At 41.8% G+C, this 12,199-nt stretch overlaps 1 protein-coding gene across 11 annotated transcripts in view; it reads left to right on the top strand.

Annotated features, from left to right (window-relative positions):
- Positions 1–10,711, top strand: part of LOC108429251 (protein MTSS 1-like) — a 63,384-nt gene extending 52,673 nt beyond the window's left edge. For 2 of the 11 annotated variants that reach the window (XM_017700886.2, XM_017700885.2), the window contains 9 exons: positions 860–1,017; positions 1,348–1,455; positions 2,547–2,644; positions 4,912–5,038; positions 6,582–6,692; positions 7,082–7,324; positions 8,155–8,319; positions 8,835–8,994; positions 9,234–10,711. In XM_017700886.2, coding sequence (XP_017556375.2) covers positions 860–1,017; positions 1,348–1,455; positions 2,547–2,644; positions 4,912–5,038; positions 6,582–6,692; positions 7,082–7,324; positions 8,155–8,319; positions 8,835–8,994; positions 9,234–9,856 — 1,793 coding nt within the window. In that variant the 3' untranslated portion in view covers positions 9,857–10,711. Of the gene's footprint in view, positions 1–859; positions 1,018–1,347; positions 1,456–2,546; positions 2,645–4,827; positions 5,039–6,581; positions 6,693–7,081; positions 7,325–8,154; positions 8,320–8,834; positions 8,995–9,233 lie in introns of all 11 variants that reach the window. The other 9 variants (XM_037536777.1, XM_037536776.1, XM_017700884.2 and 6 more) reach the window with 5 other exon arrangements.
- Positions 10,712–12,199: the final 1,488 nt, after the last annotated feature.

Raw genomic sequence — 12,199 nt, 5'->3', positions numbered from 1 at the left:
ATGTGTCTTATGTAATCATTTTAGATGCACATGAAAAAGAAATTAAGGCAGCTAAGATGTGTTTGGATAGTTGCTTGCGACTGCTTTGGGAACAGCTTTTGTTGGCATGGAAAAGTAAAACTGGCAGTATAGTGCACAAAAACAAGTATTTGACAAATACCAGCAGATATGATGTTATGCTGCGTTTGGTGGTTTGGTGTAAGTTTCTGTTAATTAAATGTTTTCTGATTTTTTCTGACACTGTAAAAATAACATATTTTGACTGGAAATTGGAGAAATGAAAGGGTGTTCTCTGACTTTCGCATACTATAGTATATTGTTGGCAGAAATGGATTGGAACCTGTATGTAGGGGTGGCAAAAATATTATATGGCGATACCTTCAAGACATTTTTCACAGTTCATAATACGTTGTGATATTTTTTTTTCTGTGATTTTCATATGTTAAAACAGACAAAGCAGAGCCTGTAGCATACTATAATAATAAACCGACCCACACCCAAATGCCCACTTTGTGATAAAACGGTTAGTGTTTTAAGCACTGACAATATCCATGACATACCCTGAAAAGCGTATTGTGACAAAGCTTACCATGATAGCAATAAAGTATTGTCATATTGCCCACCCCTACCTGTATATATACAGTGTCAGTGAATAAGACTACTAAATTAGGATGAGTTCCTATCTGTACATATAAGATTAGTTATTGGGACATAAAATCCAGTAATCTCACTGAGACAGATACATGGGTTTCTTGAACTGACCCAAGACAAATGTGTTGCACAAGTTGTACTGCAACCCCTTAGACATAGGCTGAAAACTACAGATTGGTTTTGTGAGCGCTGTTTTACACATTTGCAGGGAGAGGGGACATCCAGCCACAGTTGGACAGCGCCGTCCAAGATGTGAACGATAAATACCTGCTGTTGGAGGAAACTGAGAAGCAGGCAGTGCGGAAGGTGCTGATCGAGGAGAGGGCACGCTTCTGTACCTTTGTAGCTATGCTTCGGCCTGTGGTGGTAAGTAGGTGGAGATCATGAGGTTCACTTGAAGAGACTACAGTGTAATCTAAAAGCTATACTTGATGATTTTAGTTACACAGGTACCCCAGAAGTGGCGTCTTTTTAGTGGGTAATGGTCAGACCTCAGCAATATTATGAAAAGAGTATGACTGAAAACCGAGAAACTAAATAAACTTCTAAACAAATTATATTTATGACATTCAAACATATGGCCCTTATTAAACAGTCAAATCGGTGCAGCTTGCTGCAAGACATTAGGATGATTTAAGCATGAAGCTTAATTCAGATGTAATGTTCTGAACCGAAACGTCTTGTTATCTCTGTCAGGATGAAGAGATGTCCATGCTGGGAGAGATCATCCATCTGCAGACCATCGCTGATGACCTCAAAGCTCTGACAATGGACCCCCACAAACTGCCCCCTGCAAGTGAACAGGTTTGTTCATTTGCCAGCAAGTTCACAAACATTTTTACTCTACCAGATAAACCACTGTGTGAAGATGTTATATTCATGTTATAAATTATTCACAGCTTTAAGGAACAGACATTGTTCCTTGTAAGAAACGCAGATATTGTGTTGCTTCAGCACAACCTGTGTACAGCATCTTGTAGTATGTCCTACATCTACACTGTACGTTTTGAATAAACTAAATGTATAGAATATTAATTAATAATGATTATATATAATAAATAGTGATTTTATGGATGTTGGTTTGTTTAACCATTTTCAAACCTCTCCTAGCCCAGAATTATATGTAGTTAAAAAGCAACTCCTGGTTTGAACAATCAGTGCTTCATTAAATTGTGCTCATGATATAATTGATGATATTAACAAGTCTCTGTGGTGATGGTGTCAAGGAAAAATATGGACCCAAGAAATTGTTGTTTTTTTTATTGGAATTATGAATATGACTTTATTCTAATGTATATTGAGATAAACTCACTGCTGAGATCAGTTGTTTAAAAATTTAGATGTCTAAAACGTTTGCACAGTACTGTAGACAGAATAGAATTCTGGTAATTGGGTACAGTAGAGGTCCTTTTGTCGTCCTTTGTAAACAGGCTTCACCTGACATGCCATCTTTCATCAGTAGTGTCATGGCTGCCAGAGCATTGTGCAAATCAGCCTATAGTCAGAGTGGAAGAACTGGATAGTCGGTGACTAATCATTCCCTTTGCGTGATATTTTGACTACCTGTCAAACTCTGACAGGCTTGTTTAAGGTCGGGGGCTGATAAGCCGTGCCTGTGACAGCTTTTGTTCTGACGCAGGATTTCTGTTTCTGTTTGTTCTGCTGGGTTTCAATCAGGACATTGATAAACAGTAAATGCTTGGAGTTTTAAAAATGAATATTGAAAAATAAATACCAGTGTGATCTTACCTTGGAAACCTAAAAAGCCCAAGTTTTATTACTAGTTGCTGGTTTTAGCTTTAACCTTGGTAATATTTTCCTGCAGTAATATGTAGTTTAATGGAAAACAGCCATAAAGTTTGTCTTTTGCATGTGTTTGTGTCTGCCACACGTAGGTCATACATGACCTGAAGGGTTCGGATTACAGCTGGTCTTACCAAACCCCTCCTTCCTCTCCAAGCACCACAATGTCCAGGAAGTCCAGTATGTGCAGGTAAGCATATTACTTGGTTTCTCACTAATGTAATATCTTTTAGAGCATGACAAAAAAATGGGTAGATTTTTACAACTGGCCTTGAAACGGCATTTCACTGCAAAGAAATGCTCACAGTGCCTCCTAGTGTTGAAAATACAGAACATTTTGTATCACATGATTTAACTAACTCTGGTGTCTTGGATTGTTGCATGTATTGACCTGCTGTGAAGTTTTAGAATGGTGGTTATATAAAATGAATACACCATTTTACATCTTTAACTGGAAGGTAAATAAAATGTATGAATCAGAGGTGTTGGATTTTGTTTAAGACCGTATCAGGACACGTCAAATGAAACGGCCTCTATTTTAAATCTCTGAGTGCAATATGATGCCCTTGACCGACCCCTTCCACCCTGTATGTGTCCAGCTGTATGCACTGTTTGTCATACGGTTTGTTGAACTGTTTCTAAACAGAAACCGTTTGTGTTGATGATGCCTGCATTGCCGTGTCTTTGCTCTCTGTTTATCGTCAGTCCTCACGATTTAGTCGCGCTACCCAAGATCACACAGTTCTAACTGGTGAAAGCTGTAGAATTACACCCCAGTGGACAATCTTCACCTTCTTGGTTTTTATTTCTTGTCTCTTTTTATGTTGATGTATTACATTATTACGCTCTTCCCTTTGGCAATACTGGGTATGAAGAGACTTTAGGAGCTTCATTTGCCAAGAGCCCTGATTTTAGAGCAGTGTCTAAAAATATCAATCAGGGCGCACAGTAATTACCCTGTATAATATCAGGGATGTTCTTAGTGTTCTGCAGGCCACCATTCTTGGCCTTCTTAGGTTTTAATGACTTGTATGAATAAGAAAACATACAACTTATTTGAAATTACATTCTATTTTAATAAGGCTGGAATGATAAGCAATGTCAAAAAAATGGTAAATAAATGTTGATGGTATAAATTTTTTCATGGTTTAAAACCATGACTATATTGTAGTTACATATTTAGTATATCTAGGAGAGTTTTTACTTGTGGCAGAGGGTTAACAGAGCCCTAAAGCCTTGTCATGAGCCCTAAAGCCTTGTCATGAGTTGACTTTTATACAATACTACTTGAATATTAATGGCATCTTCCCTATCAGAACTCATGGTTGCTCTTTTAGTTTGTTCAATAGTTTTAGTGCCTTGGCAAAGAGCTAAAGCAGAGCCTCGAGCTCCACTGCACACATCAGTGGAACTCTCCATTCTCTGTAATGAATTTTTTTTTTTTTTTTTTTTTTTTTTAATAAATATAATAGCAGAATGGACTGTTAACCACTATCTGCGTCTTTTAAGTCTCATAGGCTGAAAGAAAAATGAGAGCTCCATTCTTGTTGTTTCTTGATGAATCCATTTCTTCGGCTTTTTTTGCATGTTTCTCTTTACTGCAGTTAAAACAAAATGTGCATAGGACTTGATGTGAAGGTTTTAGCATGGTAAATTTGTAAAAATTAAATTTGTAATTTGAAAATACCTCATAGTAACTAAACAGTTTCATTCTTATGAAATTATAATGTAATTATGAAAATATAATGTAATATTATAATGTAAAATCTGCTTCTGACTCACTGCTGTGTGTGTTAATATAGTAAAACCATAAAACCAGGACTAGAGTTTCCAGTACTGGATCAGAGCACTAATGAATAAAAAATAGAAAGAAAAAACTGTTTCATGCTCATTATGAGTTGTTATTGACAATTCAATAAGTGTCCCCAGCCCTGAATCTAGAATCTGGATCAGTGTTTCCCAACCCTGGTTCTAGAGGCCCACTGTTATTGTTTTCCTTGCTCCTACTTCACCTGATCAAGCTATCCCTTACTGATGGGCGTGTAAAATGTCCTGGACAGTGGGCCTCCAGGACCAGGATTGGGAAACACTGGTCCAGATTATGTAGGTTTTTTAGTTATATGCACTGTAGTAGTACTATATGGCTAGACATGCTAGGCTGAACCTGATTAATTGAAACCCTCCCAAAGGGAAGCAAGTATTTTTGTTTGTTTTATGTTCCGTGCCTCACGTTGTGGTTACATTTTGGTTTTCCTGTTTTATTTTTGCCTGCTGCATTGAGTTTGTGTGGAGTGTTAATGGTTCCCGGTCTCCCTCCCCTCTGTTCTGTCCCACTTCCTGCCTGTGCCCCGACCCCCTTCCTGTCTCTAACAGCAGTCTGAACAGTGTGAACAGTAGTGACTCGCGCTCCAGTGGCTCGCACTCTCACTCCCCTTCCCCACACTATCGCTACCGCAGCTCCACTCTGCCGCAGCAGGCCCCCGTCCGCCTCGCCAGCGTCTCCTCCCACGACTCGGGCTTCGTCTCACACGATGCCTTCCAGTCCAAGTCGCCTTCGCCTATGCCCTCTGACTCCGCCCCACAGGTAAGAGATCAGATTCCGCCTCCAGAAAAGGTAAACTAACACCACCACCTTGTGGTGCTTATATTGGTTATGTGTCATGTACCTTGGTTCCAAAACAGAAGCACTGACTGTATTTCACATACCTCTCCCACTCTAAGGAGAGCGTATTTCCCCTGTCAACATTTGAAAGATTATAGGAAAGAGAATCCCAAACCCGCCCCCTCATCCCACAGTCTGTGAGAGAGCCCCCAGGTCCTGCTTGATCCTTCTTCTCTAAGGTCTTAAAGTAAATTCCACCTCAGAACCTCACATGCAGGTGGTGTCTTGTAGTTTGTAGGTCTATCCACGGTAATTCTGTAACTATTTACATTAATTCAGGAGTGAGATAGCATTTAGCTAAAGGGTGTCCAGCTGTGCTCTTCCATTTCCTCTCCCAGACTATACTTTCCACTTTCCCATGAGGCACCGCCAGCCCTCAGGAGAGCCTGTCTTATTGTGTAGTTGGCAGAGTTTACTCTCTGCTAACGATCTGAGTCCAGCTCTGCGGTAATGGAGAACCTTAAAGGAAAAGTTCAACTAGATGCTAATCTGGCCAGCAGAGACTGGAAGCTGTTGAGGCATGAATGACCATGCAAACTGCTGACCAGCTTCTGGTCATTGTTAGTCACCTTAACATTTTGGTTGAAATTGAAGTTTTGAAAGAATGTAGCTAATTCAAGATGAGTGTGCTTTGACCCTAAACTCTTATTATGCCGAGCTTACTTTTTCCCCCCGTTGAAAAAGCCCTGCAATTCAGCCAGACACCCACAAAATGTGTCACAGTGTCTGCCAGCGGTCTGCACTGCTCCAGTTTGTGATCGCTGTGCGGGCTGAAGGCGTCCTACGGCCTCCTAAAGCGGCCTCGCTGAACTCCCTCTGGAAATGCCGGTCTAGGAATGGCGGAAGATGCTGAGGTCATCCTCGCTAAAAGTGGTTGGAGGGCTGACCACAGTGGAAGTTCTGCTTTGGCAAAACCAGCTCCTGGTTTCTCCAAAGACCGGGGCTGCGGTTAAAGGGCCCTTGCCAGCAATGCCATCATACAGGGTCGAGTATCATCCAGCCCCTAAATCAGATCACAGCACGAGGCTCGGAGCTCCTGCCAGCCGCCACCGCCACACTCCCCACAGGCCAAGAGAAAACACTCTGGCGGTCAACTCTCCAGCTCACACGTGCTCCTAAATGTTTGGATATCTGTTCTTTTCCCCACTCGCTCTGTTCCAAGATCCTGATAGATGTGAATTAGCAGAGGCCTGTGGCTTGCTCCCACTCTAATGCAGCTGTTTACTCTGATTTCAGCCACCCTAACTCTGCCTGGCGTTTCTGTTGCTTTTTTACATAGTGCCTAACATGTGGATTTTTCTATGCTCTCTCACTCTCTCCCTTACCCTGTCTGTCTGTCTGTGTGTCTGTCTCTATCTCTGTCTCTCTGTGTTTGCTTATTCCTTTCATGCTGTGTATGCTGTGATCTCTTTACATGCTGTGTATGTATTTTCTGCTGTCGCTCTGTCCGCTGTGCATGCTGCAGACTGCCTCCAGCTCTGGCTCATCGGATGCCTCTGAGACGTGTCAGTCAATCAGCGAGTGCAGCTCTCCTACTTCCCTCGGCTCGGCCGGGGCCTCCACCTCCACTGAAAAGGTGAACTCCCTGTTGGCCCTCTCCTCACTGGAGCTCTTCCTATTGGCATTCTCATCAGTGGGACCACTCACTTACCAGATGCTTTATCCCCTTCCTTCAGTATTTTCCCACTGCATCTCAGTGTGGAATATGTGCTGATGGACACACACATGCACTCCACATTTGTTTCAGTTGTCAAGCATTGTTTGTTTTCTGCACCTCGTCTGTTGTTTTCTGCAGTATGATGATCCTGCCCTTTATTTGACCTTATTTGTCATATTATTTGCCTTTTATCATCATGTGTTTTGTCTGTTCATTCATTTGTGTGTTTGTTTGTTTTTTTTTTCTTTCCTGTTTTCTTTGTTATTTATGTCTGGTTCTATCCCGTCCACCCCGCCGCATGCCCCCAGTTGTCCAATGGCTACGATCACTATGGGCTTGGAGAGTCCACGTACCTGTCCGGTGGGGTCTCCGGAGGGGCCTTCCCCTTCCTCCCCCCTCCTTCCTCTTCCATCTCCTCCTCCTCCTCCTCCTCCTCATCCACGCTGAGATCATGGTCAAGGCCAGGCTCTGGCCTCCTGCCCGATTACCCCCATTACTGCACGCTGGGTCCCGGCATGCTCCCCCCGTCCTCCAAGATCCCCAGTTGGAAGGTTTGTCCATCCCAAGTTTTCACTCCCGTCATCGCATCCAGTTGTCTTCTGGACATTTTTCGTTCCTCGGTGATGAGGTTGCCATGTGGATTAGTATGCAGTAGTCTATCCTAGAGGGAAGCACTGATGCACCCATCTTTAATGAAAACATCATGGCCAGGATTGTGAAATTAAATATTATTTTCTGCCCTGAAATGTTTAATTATGGTTAAAAAAAAGCATATTTTACATATTGCCTGACCTGTTGAGAAATTATACTGAATTTCATCCATTCACAGTATAATTAGACACGTTTTTAATCTAAAGCCACTAAAATGCCTCTTTCTTGCCTTTTTTTCTCTGGCTATTTTGACTTTGTGTTTCCAGCATATACATAATACTAGTTTTGATACAGTGATGCAGTGTTGTCAGGATGTGTAAAGCAACAGGTGTGGAATGTCAGTTATTTTGTTCTAGCAGAAAACAAACATGCTGGCATTAAAGTTAGTAGTTATCCCATGAGTGCTCAATCCTGGTCCTGGAGAGGTCAGATCCAACACACTGTGGCTATAATATCTAGATGCTCCTGATGGCATCTATTTAGATTCATTATTTGGATCTGGTGTATTTAAATTGGGGTTGGAGCTAAACTCTGCAGGGTGTTAGATCCCCAGGATCAGGACCGCCGATTTAACCTTTCATAACCGGATACTTCACAAAATCTGCACCTAAATAGATGTCAAACAGATTAATGGTGACATCTAGTGATCAGTATTGAGAATGCAGTAAATGTTTGATCTACCCTGCAGTTTAGATGAATGAATAATGCTTGAATGTTGTACTGGCTGCAGGACTGGGCTAAGCCAGGACCATATGATCAGCCCATGGTGAACACACTGAGAAAGAAAAAGGAGCCAAAGGAGGCTGCAGATTCAAACGGCTCTCTCCAGCCGAGCCCGGCCTCCACTCTCCCCGAGGACAGCCAGAAGGCCAGGAGCATGGGTCCCACATCAAAGGTCAGTCAGCTCCCTCATCTCCCTGTTAGTTCTGCCCACTAAAAAAAAGTCCAGCAAAAAATTGGACTGACTTGATTATTGGTTCTCTGTTGTGCAGTTCATTGCCTACAGTGTAAAGAGAATGCTACCTAGCTAAAAGTGACAGTGAGGACAAACAAGTTTAGAGATCAACTGGTTTGCAATTAAAGATGCTTATCTGAATAGTCTGAAACAGTTCAGCAGATTAAAGTGCAAAGAGAAAAGTATCAACTATCCAACACTACAGGAGCATAAAACCCAAAGATACTAAAACAAATGTTGTAAAAGACTAAAGAAAATATTCCAAAGGCATATTCTCCTGTGAACATTCTATTCTATATCCACCCAATTCCCAAGTGTCCAAGAACCCATAAGCCTTAAAAAAAAAGTTTTTATTTTCGAAGTGTAACACATCTTTAATTTTTTATTTTTTGGTTTGCACTGTTAGTATGGAGGATATCTAAGCAGTATTTCTGGATGTGTGTGCGTGTTCATAGGGGGAGGATATGGAGGCCCGTGAGGAATTGGCTCTGGCCCTGTCTTGTGGACTGCAGCTGGACACTCAGCGGTCCAGCAGGGACTCTCTCCAGTGCTCCAGTGGCTACAGCACACAGACCACCACACCCTGCTGCTCTGAGGACACCATCCCTTCTCAGGGTATGTGTGTAGCTCTGTGATTAGCTGTTTGTTTTTTCTTAATCTAATAATTTAGCTGGTTTAATCTAACTGGTTGTTTTTTTTTAAATTAGTCATGAGGCCCCAGACAGAACTCAATTAATGTTTGCATTTGTATGTTTGTACATAGGTTAATGTATTATTTTCAGATGTGGCTCAGCTAATCAGATTTTAAAAGTCTGTGCTATATATATATTTTTTTTTTTCTCCTTTGCCTTCAGTATCTGACTACGACTACTTTTCTGTGAGTGGCGACCACGAGGCAGATCAGCAGGACTTCGACAAATCATCCACCATCCCACGCAACAGCGACATCAGCCAGTCCTACCGCAAGCTCTTCCAGGCCAAACGCCCAGCCTCTACCGCCGGCCTCCCATCTACACCAGGACCGGTCATAGTCACACCTGGGGTGGCCACCATCCGCAGGACCCCTTCCTCTAAACCCTCAGTCCGCAGAGCCACAGGTGGCGCCGGCCCCATCCCCATTAAAACCCCTGTGATTCCAGTCGTGACCCCTACTGTGCCTGATTTTCCAGGGGGCTTTTCGCTTCCTAGTAATGAAGAGGTGGAGGAGTTGGCCAGCCCAGGCTCCCCCACGCTAGGCGAGGACGGGGAGCAGGAGGGCATCCTTCCTGTGGCTTCCTGGAGTGGTCAAGCCTCTACTAACCCTCCTCTGCCTCCTGGGCAGCAGCTCACAGCTGCTGGGATGGAGAGGCAAGAGGGAGCACTAGAGGATCTGGACCTGGAAGACCAGCAGGGGGACACCATGCTTCTGGCTATACGGCGCGGAGTTAAACTGAAAAAGACCATGACCAACGACCGCTCTGCACCACGCATAGCATAAGAGGTCGAGTAATTAAGACTTTAAGGTTTATTAAGATTTAATGACATTACTAAGCCATCTAAGGGGGATAGAGGGTTTCACCTGCACCGATGGCCTGTAAACGCATGTTTATTCCAGTGGAGAGACATTGACTCCTGATTGGACTGTGCAAAGTGCTGGATGGAGACCTCTCCTGATTTTGTACCCTGTGTAGAATTGCCTCCTTGAACTTTCTTTCTCTCTCTTTAAACTTTCCTCTTCTATTGTGCCAAATTCTGCTTTGTTGTGTATTACCTTGAGGCTGAACTATGGAGGTAACCTGAAGTAATATAGTACCTAATAAGAGAGTTTAATCCATTATAGTTTAATCCTTTTTTGCAAGGTTAGTTTATTTTATTTAGAGAGACGTATGAGGCATTGGGTGAGTGCTGGTAAAGTTGCTAAAGTGCAGTCTGTCTTCATTTTTCTTAGATTTCAAAGCATTACTTTGTGGCTGGACCCCTACAATCACACTGTAAATCTTCATAACTTATCCTATATATTCTCCTCAAATCTGTCTTCATTAGCTTAAGTTTTCATAACCGTACTCTGTGGCTGGTCCCCTGCTATCACACTGTAAATCTCCATAACTCAAATCTGGCATCTGTCTTGAATAATTGATACATGAGTCTAAGAAGAGAGCAAGTACTTGGCCAAGGAGCACTGAGGCCTAAAGAAAGAATATAAAAGTGAGTGTCAAAGCAAGCTTTATTTTCTTATATCGCAAGTGTTTTACTTTAAAAAAAAAAAGTGTTATTTTTTAATGTTTATGTGCATAATATCTCACAAATGCATGTCGCCTATGCCACTGACAACTCAGCTGCTTGAATCTCGTGACACTGTCTATCTCCTAATAAGCTAAACTCATAACAGATGTTTAAACACACAGATTTCTTTTACCCTTTGTAACCTTTATTAATGCATTCAGTGAAGTTTCTGCTTCAAAATAGTTTACCTGTAAGCACTAGCTGGGGCAAAAAGTACTTTTGTTGTTTGTACAGAAGTGTAAATAATGACAGGGTAAGCAGCGACCCACAGACTTTTAATTTATTCATCTGCTCAGCACTCTGTTTTAATCTGTCCCAATAGTTCCAGTTCATCCCCATATGTATGCTGTGAAGTATGTTGTATATTATGCTAATACACTCTAGAAAAGCACACAAACACACACACTTTGACTCACTGTCTGACTGTTCTCTCATTCTTAGGGCATAATGTTGTTGTTGGTGCAATACAGAAACAAGTTTAAAGTCTTCAGACAGTGCAGTAGTGCATGGAGAAGGTAACCCAAGCAGTGCAGACACTTGGCATAACAAAGCTGTACAGCTGTGCACAGCTGAGAGTTCCCACTGTGCTGCTCACTGGTCTCTAGCATTTCGTTCATGCGCTCTTAGTCTGCACATCGCCAAACCACTGAGATCATAAAGTATAGTGGAAATATGATTTCTTTAAAAGTGCAGATGATCTGAAGTTCAGTGCACAGCTGTCCTCGTCCTCTTTCATTTCAAACGTACCTCTCTATTCACCCCTAACACTGGGTGTTTAGTATTTAGTGTTTGTTTTTGGATGTTGGATTTATTTATGTGGACATCTAGTACATTCTCCATTAGCATTATGCAGTTAAATGACTGTTGTGAAAATGTATCTTCTGTGAGTTATGTAATGCATCTCTTTTGTTAATTATTTAAAAATTGGTGCAGTTTTTTTTGTTCTGTTTTCTGTTCTCCAGCCTTTCTCCAATGGCCTGGGTGAAGCTTGTATTAGCCATACAATACTGTGCAAAAGTCAATTGAGAAAATAGTTTTTAAAAAGCCATTTTTTCTGGCTAGGAAGTGGGGTTTTTTTTGCTAACATTAGAATAAATACAAATGATCTAAACACAGCAAGGAAGGATTGTACTTGTGGGAGTGTGAAAGCTTAACCATTTTTAAACCTCTCCTTGAGGAAGCCCATTATTTTTTGCTGTCATCATCCAGTACCTAGTTTGGCTAATCAATGCTTCATTAAATTAAATCAGGTATGCATGTGATGCAATTTAACCAACTTGTGCAGTGGCTGGGAGTGTTGAGGATCTAGAAATCTAGAACCAAACTTTGTTCCTCTGACAAGCTTAAAAGGATATCAAATAAGTTTTTGCAGACAAGAAATGGACTGTTCATGCTTATTTGCACCTAAATATCTAATTACATGGTGTTTATCAAACAAAAATGCACTTAACCACATAAATGGTTTTAAATAGTTTGCTTAGGTACCCGAGACATTTGCACAGTACTGTATTTGGGTCCACTGGAAAGAAGAAAGAAAAAGTCAGTCTGGTGCTAAAAT

This window comes from Pygocentrus nattereri, chromosome 3, assembly GCF_015220715.1.
Source record: "Pygocentrus nattereri isolate fPygNat1 chromosome 3, fPygNat1.pri, whole genome shotgun sequence".
NCBI lineage: Eukaryota > Metazoa > Chordata > Actinopteri > Characiformes > Serrasalmidae > Pygocentrus > Pygocentrus nattereri.
This window is presented reverse-complemented; position numbering and strand designations above follow the sequence as displayed.